At 47.3% G+C, this 17,174-nt stretch overlaps 1 protein-coding gene across 5 annotated transcripts in view; it reads right to left on the reverse strand.

The window, feature by feature from the left end:
- Positions 1-17,174, reverse strand: part of LOC139047605 (probable chitinase 2) — a 343,683-nt gene that overhangs the window by 218,367 nt on the left and 108,142 nt on the right. For 4 of the 5 annotated variants that reach the window (XM_070521462.1, XM_070521466.1, XM_070521464.1 and 1 more), the window contains one exon: positions 5,693-5,871. In XM_070521462.1, coding sequence (XP_070377563.1) covers positions 5,693-5,871 — 179 coding nt within the window. Of the gene's footprint in view, positions 1-5,692; positions 5,872-16,109; positions 16,388-17,174 lie in introns of those variants that run through there. The other variant, XM_070521465.1, reaches the window with a different exon arrangement.

Consider the following 17,174-nt stretch of genomic DNA (forward strand, 5'->3'; position numbering starts at 1 on the left):
GCGGGGTAATCATTTACTAAAGATTAAATGGTAGTAATGGTGGCAGCAACTGCATTTCTTTCATACATTAAATTTTGATGGCACTTCAGAGGATGTTTTGCTATCTGTGAAAAGCTTTCAAAAAGCCCATGGGATCAGCAGATAAAGTTTGAGCTATGAAATTGTCTATCCTTGTCATAAATCAACTTCTCTGCATTACTCTACAGCTGAATGGCACCGACAGAGACATAGGTAGCCAACGGAGCTCACGGAGGTTCTCATCTGGCACCACTGGGAAGGCACAGCATTACACAAGAAAGGAACCCTCTTACAACTCATAAGAGTGGGCGCTGGTGTCGGGTGCCAGGACCTTCTCCACAAGCCTTGTTTCCTAGCATATATATATGCAGGTGAGCCAGCTCCTCTTCATCCGCATGTTCGAAGCAAACAGTCATTCAAAATGTATACATCACTGACCTCACCTCCAGAAGCAAACACGTTTGTTTCCCCTACGGAACACACTGGAGGCTGACACCACTAGTGTGGAAAATAAACAAAGTAGAAGCGCTGCAAACAGCACATGCAAGACTAGAAACTCCTATCACCCCTGCAGTCATCTTCAACAGCAAGTGGAGTTTGCTGTACAACACAAAGATAACAACTACCCAGTACTGACAACACCACTTAAAAGTACCAACTCTCAAACAGCAACACCCTTGGTGTGTACGAGCGAAAACAAAATGAATTTTGTATATATGACAATGAAATTGCAAGAGCATGAACACCTGAAAACCCCGATTGCACAGTATCTCCTTAAAACCACAGCAAAGTCTGATTTCATCCTTCTGCAGAATACAGAAAATAGCTTTTGATAACTTTGATAACTGTTTGTGAGGTATAACAGGATTCACCGAAAACTACAAAAATATAAGGTATCCCAAGGATGCTTGAATGGCTTTCTGTGTGTACCTATGCACACACATTTAGTCATTAGCGCTTAGATATTAAAATTAGCACAGTTAAAAAATTAGTTGCATTTAATTTTTTTTTCACATCGCTAAATTAAGTATCACATGTCAGTGCTCATTACTGCATTGGTTTTGCTGCAAGAAAACTACGCTGTCTGATATGTAAACAACAGACCACATTTGTTTTTGATGAAGCCTTACCGATGACAGAGCGTGTTGTAATATCATAGTCCACACCAGATGTCAGTTGGATTTCGTCCAACATTAGGACTGCATAACGCTCTTCAGAGTTGAATGTTGCCACTTTTGATGCTAATGGTGGAAACACTTCCTCAAGAATACCTAGAATGGCAAGAAAAGAGCCTTTTATCATGTTTGATAGCTTTAACCCTAGCCTAAGGGTATTGCAGAAAGCATAGTTAGAGTGTATCTTTGCTAACAAACATGCGTCCTGGAATGATCACTGCTGCTTTTCTTTGAAATTCAAAAGTACAAGCTTCAGCCCAGTTGTTTCGAACAACCTCCCTTGTCACTATCAGAGCGTTTATAAAATCTTTTCTAAAAAGATGAGTGCAAGCCTCCTGCTGCCACCCAATATTTGTAGCTATGCTTGCTATGTGATCATCAGTGAAGCCTGTAGCTAGTCCTGAGCAGCACCTGCAATGTGGAGAATGTTTATTATGAAGCTGCAAACATTTCTGCATACCTGGGGTAAACTTGATATCTTCAATATATTTTTGAATTGTGCGTTCAGCAGGGAGCGGCCAGCCAGTACTTCTCAGGTATTCATATCCTCTTCCCCCACAGGCAAGTCTGACCTTCAGAGACTCCTGAATAGTCTTCTGAGTCCATGATGACCCTCTCATTGTTCCCTTTTGCAAGACACGGAGCTGATCTTCTGCAAGCAGTCGACTAAGTGATCTTCTCAGGGCGTCAAGCTCCATTTCCACCCTCGCACGCTTTTTTCTTTCCATGTTAAGTTGGCGCTTCAGTGTGTCAACTTCACTGAACATGTTGGGTAGTGCATCCTCTTGAACATCAGGGGTTTTTGGCACTTCTGTTGCCACATCAGCAGATTCAGTATGATCCTGTGGCTCTTTTGAAGAGTCCAGGCCATCTGCTGTGCTGTCAGCAGCTGCAAAAGTTTTCATAGCGATTTTTTGGTTCCAAACACTTTTTGTGCCGACATATGCAACCACATTACTTGTAAGTGCTACGCTTAAAAGAGCAGTACCAATGAAATAGTTGAGGTTTCTCTGTTTGGTCACAGTATCAGGCCCTGATTCAAATCATAAAAAGGTTACAAGCTCAATGCCAGTATACATTCAGGTACGAAATTGTCCATATTGCGTTACATGTGGCTACCTGATAACCAACCAACAAAGCGCTGCTGCAGTGTATGTATGAAAAAAGTTTCATTTGAGGAGAAATTACCTATTAGCAAGTTTTCCCCTTCAGGTTCAGCCTCTTCTTGAGCCAAGTTGTTTGCTGGTGAATTAGGAAGACGGCCGAATGGTGCTTTTCTGATCTTTTTTGGCACACGGTGTGCAAAAATGCTTGGCACAGCTTTGTACTTTAACCTCTTCTTCCCATCCACTCTAGGCTTCTCAAAGTCTTCAGCCCAAAAGTGGTCTTGCAAATGTTTGTTGTATGGTTAGAAGGGTGATGCTGGTCACAGTAACGCTGGCTGCCCAAGAGGCTCCCAGGGCTTCATTGAATGAAGCTGTTTGAGACATGTGAAATAAGGAAAAAAAAACATGGAAGATAGCTGTAATAATAAGTTCAAAGACCCAACTAAAGAGACGAAGAATACGTTATAAAGTTATCAAGGTTTAGAAGTCTACACAGTGAGAATTAAAATAGCTCAATTGGGATGTAAACGCGCACGTGGCCGCAAACACGCAGCTTCAAGGATTGCTAACATTTAACCCATTTCTATTTTTCTACCAGTGCCAACACAACTGCACAGAAAGCGGCCGTTATTTGGACGCACGACATGCACTGACCATGTTTTTATTGACTGCGATCGTCACAATCTGCGAAAAACGAGTGCCATATGGGTCGAGTGACTCGAGGCGAGAGCGTGCTCACGTGCGCGGGGAAATCATGCGAGTACCTGGTGCATGTGAGGACGCGGAATTCTCGCGCGACAAGTGTGCCTTCGCGTGCCACGAGCATGGAATAACCACGTGCGTTGAGCAGCAAAAGCGTACACGTGTACCCGCGTCAAGCGTGCAAGGCGCGAACGACCCTTCCAATGAACTCCTATTTTCGTAGCATCGCTGACACCACGTGCCATTCGCTTAAATACCTTCTAAAACATCGCCGAAAAGCACAAGCAAGGTGTACTTACCTCGCACACGTGGGTGTTTTTTGTAGGCTTGATGTTATCCCGGCCGATTCTATGCAGCCACGCAGAACGACGCTCTCGGTCATTTTTTCCGGTCGGAATGGAGAAAAAAATCTTTCCAGACTCGGTTCGGTTGCTGCATCCGAAGGCGCAGCAACCAGGCATGATTTCTTTACAGTCAAACGCGAGCGCTACAATCTGAACACACACACACACACACAAAAAAAAAAACGCAGGGAACCTGCGCTGCCTGCGCTTTAACTCAGCCGGCCCGCCCGGCGCTTGGAAGGTATATGGCACCCCAAAGTCACGTGGTACGGTTGGGCCAATGAACGCGTCGGCGGCGCGGGGAAAACGAATGCGGTACTCTGAAATTTTTTCAAGCGATTCTAGCCCGCACTGCAGCAGACATGGAGGAAGGAAACTGAGGAGCGGATACCCCCTCCGCGCGCTAGGAGAAAAGTGGAGGAAATGACATAGTAGGCTCTCCTTTGCTTTGCTGTTTTTTTATTTCTTTGCTGTAGTGGCCCCGCCTTTCGGACCACAATGGCGCCTTTGTTATTGTTCTGTGCGCTAACACGTGTTGCCCCGTAGGTTTCGTACCATGGTAAAAGCGCCGTGCGGGCAGGTTTGTGTTGGTCTCCATGTTTTGTTGCGCTGCGTTACAGGAGGAACTAAAGTTCGTGAAATGAACGCGCATGCAACGCTGTACGCAATGTATCGCGCCACGGTAATGGCAACGGGTGAAGAAATATCCTTGGGAATTTTGCTCTCTTTGGCGGAATCATGCTAACGATTGTTTAGTATTTTATTGCTGCGGAGCGCGCAGATCCGGGCAGCACGGTTGCGCGCAGCGCGGCGTGGTTTCGCGAGAAATATAAACAAGAGAGAGGAGCTAGCCCGATAGACGAAGCAACGCCATGAGCAATGCCAAATTCCGGGTTCACTTTAGCTTCACAAAGAGTGATGTCAGGGCCTCTCCTGAGTTTCCTTCCTCCGTGGCAGCAGACGACAGGTGCGAGTCCGTGCCCCGACGTCACGCGAGCGGCGCTCGCAGCATCCTTCTAGACCGTTCTCGGAGTCGCGGTAACCGGAAGTAGGCGGTGTTTTGGAAAGTTCGTTGGTGACGAAGTATGTCACGTGACATTTGGTGGAGCACTCGGCGAGAAGGAGACGAGCCGGCGAACGGAGTGTAGCGATGGAAAGAGCGAGGGCCGCGTTTCGATCATCAAACGCGTGTAACTCCGCTATGGCGGCACCATTTCAAAAAAAAATATATTCCGAAGACTTGTTCGTTGCAGACTCGTGCACAACTGCAACACCATAACTAATTTTCTAGCTCTGGATAATTGAGGGTCTTTTTAAGTCATCACTGAAGCTTCCAGCCATCGAGCGCCGTCGTAAAAGAGCAAGGTTATGTCCCTTTGTCAAGTTTTATCACTCGCTGCTTCACCAGACCGACATCACGCCTGCGCATCGCACTTCCACCTGTCATATTCGTTGAAAGGCTGTTTATCCCTCTCCAGGTCGCACTGCCGCTCATCGCAATCCTTCCTTTGTTGAAACAGCCAAAGTCTGAAATTATGACTGAAATGACCGAAATCATGACATCGCACAGAACATACGGGCTTGCGACCGGCTCCGACCGCTTCATCTTCGAGGCAGCGCTGATAAGACTACTCAATTTGGGAACTATTTTCTGATTATATACAGCAGAGGTTATTTACGTACGTGCGGTCAGATTTATTGCAAGTAGCCGAGCGATCGCTTGCCTGCAGTTTGAATCACAGCGCAGGAAGTAAACTTGTGGTGCCCACCTGTTATTCTATGTGTGACTTTGCTGCCATGCACAGTCAAGCAGCACGAGCTAGCCAGTTGCTCTAGCGTGGGGTGGACGTAGCGCTTACATGCACGCGTATCGAAGCTAAATATTCCGTGATATCCTGTGCCAGGCACAGTGGTGGCCACGGTGTATTGTTGCTGTAGACGGTATTTGTTTGGCAGTAATTGCTGTCATGGCAGCTAATTGGCTATATAGTGCTGCTGGCTGAGATCGCTATGTTCGCCGCACGGAAAGTTGTGCACGAGGAATGGTCGCAAACCTGGGCACTCCTTGTGCAGCTTAGGTGGATTAACCTCGCACAGCTTCTAGTCTAACACAATTTTTGGAGCTCACGTCCAAGCACGTGTTCCTGCTGCACGTCCACATTTCAAGCAAATATTACCACAGCACTAAGTGAACCACCGAACTCTGGGCGGAACGTTAGTGGAGCGGCCGGCGGCGGCTGATGCCTGGTTGCTCCCGATTCAGAACGCGTTCAATGCCGGCATGCCTGTGTGGCCCCTGTGGCGCTGCAGACTGCTCACTGTAAAAGATCTCGACATTTGTGCTTACTTCGTGTCAAAGACGCAGATGATTTCCCGGTACTGGAAGGGCTGCTCTATTCTCGTGTATCGGTTGGTGGAGCCGCGTAAGCCAGTGTGGTTGTCGATGTGTCGCTTCTGGCCGCAGAATTTGTCGTAACTCAAATGGCTCTCCTTGACAATGTCTTCTTTCAGGTCAGGGACCAGCGTCTGTAATTGAACAGGTTAGGATTTAATACTGTGTACACAAACGCGGTATAAAACGACAGGCGCATTCCACCTCTACTAAGGACGCGGACAAGCAGCAAGAAACTTTCGTGTAGCAGTGGCGGTTGGCTGTGCGTAGCGTTAAAGGCCTACTGCAACGAAGTTTACCTTAGGCTAAATTGCCTATACGTGCTTACTATATATTACCAATGTAATCTTTACAAAGCCACATGGCTGGTAATTTTCTCACTTTCTTTCGCATTTAAACAGCGCACAAGCAGGCGACGCATGCACCTTGCAGTGTGTTGTAGTGATGCGGATATGGCTAAAGATTCCGAACCGTGCACGACGGCTCATCTCCCACTTGCGCCTCAGAATGTCGCCCGCTCAACATTCGCAAGTTTATGGGCGGTCTTTCGGCGTGCATTGTCATTGCGGACGTGATTTCAGCTGTTGCCTACACGTTGCGTGGCCGTCGGGTGTTCGAACACGTACACGAGCGACGTTCGTGCACTGCACACCGCCTTGTAGAGGAAGGCGGAACGCAAGTTTCCTGTCCTAGTTTTTATTGTGCAAGCGCGCACCGCGGCGCAGCAGGCAAGTGCGACGCGGACCAAACAACGCGCACAAAGCATGTAAACTGCAGCTCACGAAGCTACATTTCACAAGCACTGTCACTTGCCCATACAAGATCTGCTTGCCGAAGGCTTTCCTGGGATGACTATAAGTACGATAAGCCTTGATGGCGCACGAAAATCGAGAGGTATATTCGGGGACGATATTCTCGAGCGATCATTTCCAGTAGTGCGTTACGTTCGCGACATTCGCGCGTCTCCACATCGAACGCGTCGCAGTAGACGCACGATTGGCTTTCTGACAAAGCACCGGAAACGCTGTCACCAGGAACCGCAATGTGTATTTGTCACGTAGGAGAACGCGACACGGCGTTCATGCTGTAGATACGGTGCCAAGCCATGGAGGAATGCAATGCCACCAGAGCGAAACATGCGAAACCTTACCACGGCCAGAGCACGGCCCTCCAGCACATCTGCCTGTGACGATACGCGCGCTTCGCGCCGAGCGCACGGCTGGGCAAGAGAGTACACCAAGGCGGGTATATAGAATTTGCTGAAGTGGAGGGGGCGCTAGTCAAGTGACGGCGGCTGTCGCCATCTTGCCAGCGGCAGAAAGCTCGCTCGACGGTGGCTCGCGCTGCAGCTTTCGCATGTTCAGAGAGCAAGTTGAGGCTATGGGCATGTAAACAGCAACGATTTATCAATGGTTGCTTCTTGCGTTGCATACGGATGTGCAAACGGGCTGAAGAAAAGCTGTGGCCTGACATTACGCCTGTAAGTACAGGAAAACGTCTTCGACTGAGCCATTACGCGCGTGTTACTGAAGAGTGCTAACTGATGCACTATGAGTGCGCCACAAAGAACAGTCATGAAACGTTTGACAGGTTCCAAAAAATCCCGAGCTGTGGAGTGTTTGGGAGAGGGCCGCTCGCGGTGAAAGGTGGCATGCGAAAGATGGAGATCGCCGGTGCTCGGTGCACTTCGCGCCAGAGAGCTTTGACCGTACCGAGCAAACCAGACTGCGTGCGGGAAGTGTGCCTTCCTGCATTTCCCGCGTTTCCGCAGCATCTACAAATACTGGTGGGTACAACTGCAGAGTGTAAAACCATGACACACTCGCGGAAATGCCTTTCACACGTGAGATGCGTTCTGCTGCCGAAATTGACAGCCGACAAAGGCTCTTCTCAAACATTGAATAAAAGCAAAGGAAATGTCTTTGTTGTCCTCAGTGTTTTATTTTTTTCCCAATATATATGGTGCTGTATCAGTGGCGTGTTCGTTGAAGAATGTGCAGCATGAGCGCCGTTTTTCTATTTCGTTTTGTTGAGAAGTGATCGTGATTGCGGGTAACAGTCAAGCGGGATATTAAGATGCAGGTAATGTTCTGTGTGCCAAAAAAAATGAAAAACTCCGTATCGTGTTCCCTCTTCCCGCATGCGAAAGGTTCCTCAAACTGCAAGTTGCTTCGTAAGTCGAAAGCTTTAGGGACTCATAAGTCCCAGCAGTAAGCTTGTGCGAGCAAATAAAGAATATTTGTTTTATTATCTACTGTTTCCTATAAGTTGAAAGTCAGCAAAATTAAATGGTGTCTATTTCAGGTAAAAAGGAAGCGTCCAGACCGTGAGCATTAAGACTGCCCATACAGTGATTGTGCCCGATACCTGAAGTTGAACAACGACCTTTTTGTTTTTTATTGTTTCACGGATTCTCTCCGTGTAGGGGGCAGAGGCAAACGCAGAGTGCCTGACAGAGCCTCTGCGCCCCTACAGCTCATGGCAGCATGACATATTATTCACATACATATTTGCAAACATATCTTTAACACACAGCACAGCAACGAAAAATTCAGTTATTCGAGAACGCATGTCTCCAAAGCATTAGTTTTGCTTTAATTAGGTTACTTGAGGCGAACGTCAACCCGATCTCCTAAAGACACAAAGTTACTAATGTATAAAACTCTAATCCGCCCTGTTCTTGATTATGCATCTGTAGTTTGGAGCCCGCATAAGCAGTTAGAGATTAATAAACTAGAAGCTATACAGAAAAAAGCTGTGCGATTTATATGTCATCGTTGCGATCGCGACTTTTCGCCCTCTTCAACACTTTCTTCCTTGAACCTAAACACGCTCTCTTCTCGTCGCCGTGTAGAATCATTAAAATTCCTGCATTGCATTGTCAATTCTTTAGTTAGGCTCTCAAATGATAATTACATTAACTTCGCTCCGGGATCATCAACGAGAAGACATCATGACCTAAACTTGATACCCTACTACGCACGTACTAACATGTTCAGCTTTTTCCCCCGCTCAATCAAAGACTGGAATTCATTACCTGGATCCATTCGCTCATGCTGATCCCAAATTTTTGCAACCGCCATCCCAGATGCATAATCGTGCTCACCCATGCCTGACATCATTTGCATAACTTCCTGTGTATTTTTCTTTCATCAGTGCTCTTTAAAAGTATTCACTTGTGTTTACCGCTGTATATTCCACTGCATTTTCTGTACCTTTTCTTAACCCACTCCTCCTATAGCGCAAATTGCGCTGCAGTATGTATGAATAAATAAATAAAACGTGATAGATTTTGAAAAGCAAAAGATACATAGGCAATAAGTATTATATAACAATAACATTGGCTTACATCAGAAGTCAACAAACAAAATAAAACCATAGAATCACTGGCCCGAAAATAAATAGCATATACAGTAAATAGATCAGTACATAGAAACATTTCAGAAAAGAATGAAGGTTTAGACTGACGTACAATGTAAATGCCGAAACAATGGCAAATATAATTTACAAGCGCTGTGAAAACTCTAACCTAACTGAGGTTACATGTGTTATTAGTGATGAGCACAAGTTACTCCAAATGAAAATGCAATGTCACTGCCAACTAATAGGTTTTTACAGTCATTTTTGAAGTTGTGGAAGCATTGTGTGTATTGGACTATTCGCCCGCGCCGTGCGCGCAAATCTACCTTGCGATGACGGCGCAAACTGCACCGCTGTTCTCGCCGACCGCACTTGTGGTTTCGGCAATCTGTGCGACAAGATGACTGCAATATTTTAGCCTAATTTTTATTTTTTACTTTCACCCTTTCAAATGTACGAGCAAGAACAGAGGCGAAGTTATCTCACTATAGAGGGGGATCGCGCAGTGCGGCCAAACCGGGTGTGCGCGCCTGTCAGTGGTGATGACTGGATGGCGCACACTATCTTCACTTATGCTTGGGCCACGCGCTACGCTGTTCAAGTTTCATTTGACGCTGATAGTACGTTAAAGTGATCACTGTTTATTATATTAATCGATTGACAATTCAATGTTTGCCTTCCGTTTTAGTTCTTGTGGCGGGCTTTAGATGGTGTGGCCTACGTATTGGGTATGAGGTGCAACTGTCGACAGGTATTGTGTGCAGCCTATTTTTACAAATCTACTGGAGTAGTTGGAAATAATAAACTTGATCTGCTTTAAACGTGCTGTATTTAATGAAGAGCGGTTTTGTTCGGAGTCCACGTTTGTCACCCGCGTAGTTTTCACACATTCTCAATATTTTCTTTTGTACAATGATTAGTTTGTTGTAGTTTGAAGCTGTCGTGGTTGCCCATACTAAAAATGCCGTCACGTAGTTTTGAATAGAAAAGTGAGTAGTGTAATGTTTGTTTCAGCCAGGTGGGTAGTATGTTTTGTATTTTATACATGCAGCCAGTAACTCGAGATAGCTCACTTGTTAATTTGTTAACGTGAGTATTCCATGTAAGGTCTTTTGTAAACCATACGCCCAAAAAATTTTCCTCTGTAACTTGTTCCACTAACGTGTCCTCAAAGTTCAGATGAACACAGTAGTGGTCTCTTTTAATTGCTGGCTTAAAAACTATACACTTGGTTTTGCATGTGTTTAAGCTAAGCCGGTTGCTTTTAAGCCACCTGCAGAGGTGTAAGAGGTAACTGTTAGCTGATGATTGATTCTATGACCTCTTTTGTAGTGCAAGTGAAGAAGTTATTAGTGTCGTCAGCATACATTATTACTTCAGGGGAGTTTGGTATTGACGTTATATCATTTATGTATGCAAGAAATAAGAGGGGTCCAAAGATTGTTCCTTGACGGACGCCATATTCGACTTTCATTTTTGTATACCAGATTGTCGGCGCATACACACTGATACCAATTTGAGAGATATGATGTAATTAAATTCTGTGCTACACCTCGAACACCATACGCAGCTAGCTTCTTAAGAAGGATACCGTGCTGCACAGTGTCGAAAGCCTTTTTCAATTCCAAGAAAATCCCCAGAGTGAGCAGTTGGTTCAATATTTTCAATTATGTTGTCCTTTATGTTCATTAAAGCTAGTGCTGCAGACTTATGCTTTTGAAAGCCATACTGCGACTTCGTAATTATTTTGTGTTTATGAAAAAAAGACGCAAGCTTATTAATAAATGCTCAAATATCTTGGAAAACACCGGCAAAACAGATATCGGCCTGTGGTTGTTAAGCTTTTCCTCATCGCCACATTTGTAAACAGGGGCGATCTTAGCGATTTTTAATTCATCTGGGAAGTCACCACGTGCAAGCATCTCGTTTATTATATGGGTTAATACAGGGCTAATAGGATGAGCGACATACATGACAGGTAAGGCCTTTATATCGTCTTCCCCGCCTGCAGCTTTGTTTTCTAGGGCCATGATAATTGTTTCAATTTCAGTAGTGGTCGCTAGTGTAAGCATAATGGAATCAACCTACCCTGTAACCATCCGCTTCTGAGTCTTGTCCACTATATGCCCCTGTGCTAAAAAAGTGTCGATTAATTTCATCAACAAGCTCTTTCCCAACTACACTGACATAATTGATTACAATTTCATTCACGATATGCGTTTTTCGCCCTCGTCCAGTTAAACCGTTCAGTGTTCCGCAGTTTACGTTGATCGTTTTGAATTTTGTCAAATTTTCTTTCGTAATATTCATCCCTTGCGTTTTTTCTAATTCAAGTTTAACTTATTTCTGAATCTTTAAAACTCAGTCTATATGTCACTAGGTGGTCAGTTGCAACTACGATCCAACGCTTTCCCGATGACGATGTGGGAAAGGGGCTAAGTACGTCCATTCCCACTCGCGCGAATGGAATTTCCGGTGGCTGTATCAGTTTTAGGGGACCTGCTGGCTTGAGTGGTAGTATTTTACGTCTTTGGCAGTCCCGGTAGGTTCTTACGTAGTGTTGCAAAGAATTCAATAATTTTGGCTAGTAATGCTTCATGCAAATGCGTGCGAATGTTCTGCTCACTCCTAATTGTCCTGCTGATGGGTAGTCGTGGCACACTTCCAATATCTCGAGTCGTAACTTTGGAGGTATAATGAGCAGAAATGTCTCTGCACTATGTTCAAAATTTCTTTTGTACAGGACATTATTTCTCAAGGAGGAACGACAACAAGCTGCGGACAAAAGCTCGTGGAATGTCGACAGGGTATCCTTCTAGGTAATCAATGAGCAGGCGTAACTCCGCAACAGATCGCTGATGCTGAGCCATTTGCGATGTTGTCACACTTCCTAGGAACGGGTAATCCTGTCCATTTTCCCTAAGCGTAGATTCCGTGTATCCAATCTGTGCACGTGACAAGCAGTCAGCATCACTGTGCTTGTGACCGGACTTGTATACGACCGTTATATCGTAATCCTGCAGCCGTAGACTCCATCTTGCCAGCCACCCAGATTCGCCAGCCAGCACAAGGAATGATGGTTGCTCATAGCTCGGAATGGTCGGCCATATAAGTATGGTCTAAACTTGCTGATGGCCCATATCACCGCGAGGCATTCTTTTGTTGTGGCTGAGTAGTTCACCTCAGCCTTCGAAAGTGTTTGACTAGCATACGCAATGACTTGTTCCTCACCATTTTGCCACTGAATGAGGACGGCACCGAGGGCTAAATTACTTGCGTCTGTGTGATTATTAGTTTCGGCTTCCTCGTCAAAGTGAGCAAGAAATGGGTGGTTCTTGAGACGCTTTCGGGGGGGGGGGGGGGGCTTATTGAAAGCATTCTCCTGCTGATTGAACCATACGAAAGGCGTGTCTTCTTTAGTAAGCCGCGTTAGTGGTTCGGCGATCCTTGAAAAATTTTTGACGAAGCATCTGTAGTAGGCGCAAAATCCTAAGAATCGCCGAACAGCCTTTTTGTCGGTTGGGTTCGGAAATTTTCCCACTGGCGCAGTCTTCTCAGGGTCCGGGCGTATGGCTTCTGAACTGACGACATGGCCGAGGAAAAGAAGCTCGCCAAAGCCGAAATGACACCTGCTGATCTAATAGCAGTCATCACAGCTCGCAGTCGTTCTACGTGCTGCTCGAAGGTGGTAGAAAAAACCACGACGTCGTCAAGATAAGCGAGACAAGTTTGTCATTCTAGACCGGTGAACACAGTGTCCATCATCCGCTGAAATGTGGCAGGCACGGAACAAAGGCCGAATGGAAGCACTTTGAGAAGACGTACAGTTCGTCTGGAGTCAGAAACGCCGTCTTTTCACGAATTCGTCCATCCAATTCTATCTGCCAGTAGCCGCTTTTCAAATCCAGGGAGGAAAATAATTTAGCACATCCTAATCTATCTTCAGTGTCATCGATTCTTGGAAGTGGGTACATATCCCGCTTTGTGACGGCGTTCAGGTTTCGGTAATCAATGCAGAAGCGCAAGGTCTGGTCTTTTTTCTTAACAAGTACCACGGGCGACGCCAACGGACTTGCCTATGGCTCAATTACGTCGTCTTCAAGCATTTCCTTAACTTGAGCTCAGATGGCTTTTCTCTCTTTCGGTGACACTCGGTAGGGATGCTGGCAAATAGGCCTCACTAATTCGTCGACTATTATACGATGTTTGGCAATACATGTACGCCGGGCTTTGGATGACATTGAAAAACGTTTCAGTGAATTCTCTTACGAGGGACTCTATTTGCTCCTTCTGTCTGGGCGATAAACCTGGTTCGATGTCGATGGCTGTAGGGACAGAATCTAAATCTTGGAAATTCGATGGTGAAGTCTCTGGAATGCTGAGATCTGTAACTTGGATGAAGTTATTGTCACGTGATAGTGACGGTCGAGGACACGGCAACAAAACTGAATGGCCAAACTAACTTTCATTGGGGGAACCTGTTTTATTGGGCGAACCTCTTCTTGGACGAACCCACAAAAACAGGCCACACTCAAAGCACAACGAAAGCAGCGAACGCAGTCGGTGATCGTCGAAAATCTGATCAGCGGGTAAAGCGTGTCAGCTTTTATACATCAGCTGTCGAATGTTCCAGAGCAATCGCTGGGACCCACTTGTCTTCCACAAAGTTCTAAACTATTCGCGTCGCGCACACATGTAATCAGATTACACAAGGTTCGGTGACAGACTGCGATTGGAACCATCGATAAGATTTCAGAAACTTCCGATACATGCAGGCGTGTCCTGCGCTGTGCGATAACATTGGTTAGGCGGTGACAAGCGGTCACCCGGAAAAGATAAACAAGTACAGGTGTCATTATAAAGGCTGGCAATAACGGTTCCCTTCGCGACATGTTGCACCTCATATCCAAAATTATTGAGGAAAACGTTGGCACATCCGCCACGCAGCTGAACAAGGCCTTTTGCCACGCAGATCCCCTCTTGGAGTAGGAGACTGGTGTTCCTGTCTGCAATGCCTTCGTAGTCACTGAACGCGTCGATTCTTACTGCAACGGCTACGCTGGATCTCGGAGGAAGCATCATGTCGTCATCGGCAATATAAAGGGCATCGAATTTTACTGCAGTGTGAAATGCCGCGACAGCGCGCTTTGTTGAAAAGGAAACACATGATTCCCGCAAGTTGATTACAGCGCCATTATCCTGCAAGAAGTCCATGCCAATAATCAAGTCTCTTGAGCACTCGGAAAGGACAATAAAGCTAGCGACGTACGTGAAGCCTCGTATTCCTATTCTAGCCGTGCACTTGCCAGTGGGGTCGATGAGGTGTCCTCTTGTGGTGCGAACTTGTGGCCCTTTCCAATGAGTCAGCATTTTCTTCAGTTTCCTGGCGAGCTCACTACTTATTGCCGAGTAATCTGCACCTGTATCCACTAACGCATTCACTTCGTAACCGTCAACAAACACACGTAAATCGGAAGCAACGTCGTTGTTACAGCACTGGTGTCTGAGTCCCTCATTGTCGTTCGGAATCATCGATTGAGGTTCTCTTTTAGCGTCGGCAGCGGCCTTACCTCTCGAGGCCGCTGATTCTAGTTTTCCCGACGCGGGCTCTGTGAACGGTGTCTTGGGGAGCTTGATGATGGGCGGAGGCTGGGCGATCGATGCCTGTTGATCGAGGTTGGTGTTCCTGGTAGGCGTATGGGGAGCTTTGATGAGTGGACAGGTACTCTTCGATTTCAAATGAACGCTCAACATTTCGAGGGCAAGGTGCGTTAGTGGCACATCAGTGGCGGGGGCGTATATTGGAGGCATCGAGCTATTCATGGAGGAAGTGGCTGCGACGTGAGCACGTCCGGGAGTTTGCCACACCACATCGGCACTCGAGACGCTCGGCTGGTGCAGTAGTAGCGCTTGGGGCTGTGCACTGAGGTGTGGTTCCCAGACCGCCTGTGTGATCTCTTCGCGAACAACGTGTGCCAGAGAAGAGGGCGTTGGAGCGTTGTGGTCAAGCCGTAGCCTCTTAAGCTCTTCTCGCACTACAGATCACAGGAGCTCCCGTATGACCTCCAGGCTGTTTCCGATGACGGCTGAAACTGCGTCTACAGAAGTAATGTTGATTTGCCAGTTTTACATCCTTGATCGCTGTTGCAACGTGCTTTCCATTGTTGTCGCCTCAGAACGAAACACAGCGACGGTGCGCGGCGGGCTCCAAACCAACCCTACGAACACTTCCTCTTTTACGCTCCGCATTAGATGGCCTTGTTTCTTGTCCTCGCTCATTTCGGATCACCTCGGCGGAATAGGCGGGACATGTCTTCTACATACATGGCCACGCTTTCATTGTTCCGCTGGTTTCTTGGCTGAAGGGCAGCCTCGGCCCTCTCCCTGCGGTCGGTACGCGGGTAAGTGCCAAGCAACTCCCGTCGGAAAGTGTCCCACGACACAAATGTCACTTCGTGGTTTTCTGCCGTCTGCCACGTTCGTGGACGCGGTTACACTTAGAACACTTGAACTGCCTGCGTGCTTTGATCTGAGCCACTTCCTGTTCTCGTTGAGCCTCGTCATGCTCCGAACCTTCTACAGGTTGTTCACAAGCTGAACATTTGCCTTGATGGTGCGTTTTAATTCGTGCTACTTGCTTCTCCACTTGAGCCCATATATTATTTTGCTCGGCGCATACCTCTTCAGCTTTGAAAATTTCCTCCGCCTTCAATAACGTAAGGTCCTTGAATTTCTGCATCTTTTCATGCAACTTCGCATTCTTTGTTCCAAAGACTATCTGGTCCCTGACCATGGTGTCACTTAGGCTTCCAAAATTACAACTTCGTGCAAGTCTCTTCAAGTCCCGTGAAAAATGGTCGAAAGGTTCACCCACAACTTGCCTTCTTGAGCGGAAGACATACCGTTCGTACATTTCGTTCTTCTGCTGCTGTCAGTACTCCTCAACCTTCTCAGTAACTGTTTCATAATCTTCCTTGTTTTCGTTCTCCGAGAACAAAAAATTCGTAAATACCTCTAGGGCGTCCTCTCCAGCCACGGTGAGCCGCAGTGTGGTCTTAGCTCGTGGCGTCCGTGGCTCTTCCGGCGGCTCCGTGGCCTGCAGGAACAGCTCGAACCGCTGCATGAAAAGGCTCCAGTTCTTCGCGGTGCTACCGGACAGCACCAGCTGCTGCGGTGGCTTCACTAAATCCATCGTGCCCGTGCACAGCAACGCCCCTTCCACCAGCGTGTTACTGCATATGTGAGGGCGATCCCACTTCTGACACCATGTTCCGGCGTCCAACAATGAACACGCAGCGTGAAAGCAACCAGAAGAACCTTTATTCGGGATTGCTTCCCAACATATATAGTGTACCGGCAGCTGCATGATAACAGCCACGTGTTACAGATAGCATGCTGGCCAGGGCACTGCATAGAGCGCATGCGCGTCTGATACAATACAGTACGCATGAAAAGGGCCGAAGCTATGCTGGACGCCCGAGTGCAGCTCGAGAACGTTGTCATCTTTACGGAAGAAGTGAGCCATCTATTTCGCCACGCCGACCCTGAAATGCCCGAGGAGAAGAAACCCCGCCTACTCATGCGTGGTGTGAAGGAGGAATTTTTGCCGGAATGGTACGAAGCCCACTAAGACAGTCGACGAGTTTCTTCGCGAGGCCACCAGCATCATGAAGACACTCGAGATGCGAAACCGGGAATTCGACCGCCGCCCGAACTCGACATGCTACGCGGGAGTTCAGTCACTGGCCACTCACGACCTGCGCGAGACTCTCCGAGCGGTCGTGCGGGAGGAGCTACAGGAGCTGTTCCCGTCATCACAGCCTCAAGTGACTTCGATTGCCGACGCCGTGCGTGAGGAGCTCCAACAACAACTTGGAGTAGCCCCTGAATCGCCGCAGCCTCAGCCGCAAGCGATGACATACGCCGCTGTAGCCCGCCGTCACGTTCCCCCTCCGCGGCCACGGCCGGGCCCAGTGACGACACAGTTCCGTCGTCCACCACCACCCCCGCCGCCAGCACGCCAACCGGTCAACCCACGCGGCATTCGAAGGAAGACTGACGTTTGGCACGCCCCCGA

Source organism: Dermacentor albipictus, chromosome 7, assembly GCF_038994185.2.
Source record: "Dermacentor albipictus isolate Rhodes 1998 colony chromosome 7, USDA_Dalb.pri_finalv2, whole genome shotgun sequence".
Classification (NCBI taxonomy): Eukaryota; Metazoa; Arthropoda; class Arachnida; order Ixodida; family Ixodidae; genus Dermacentor; species Dermacentor albipictus.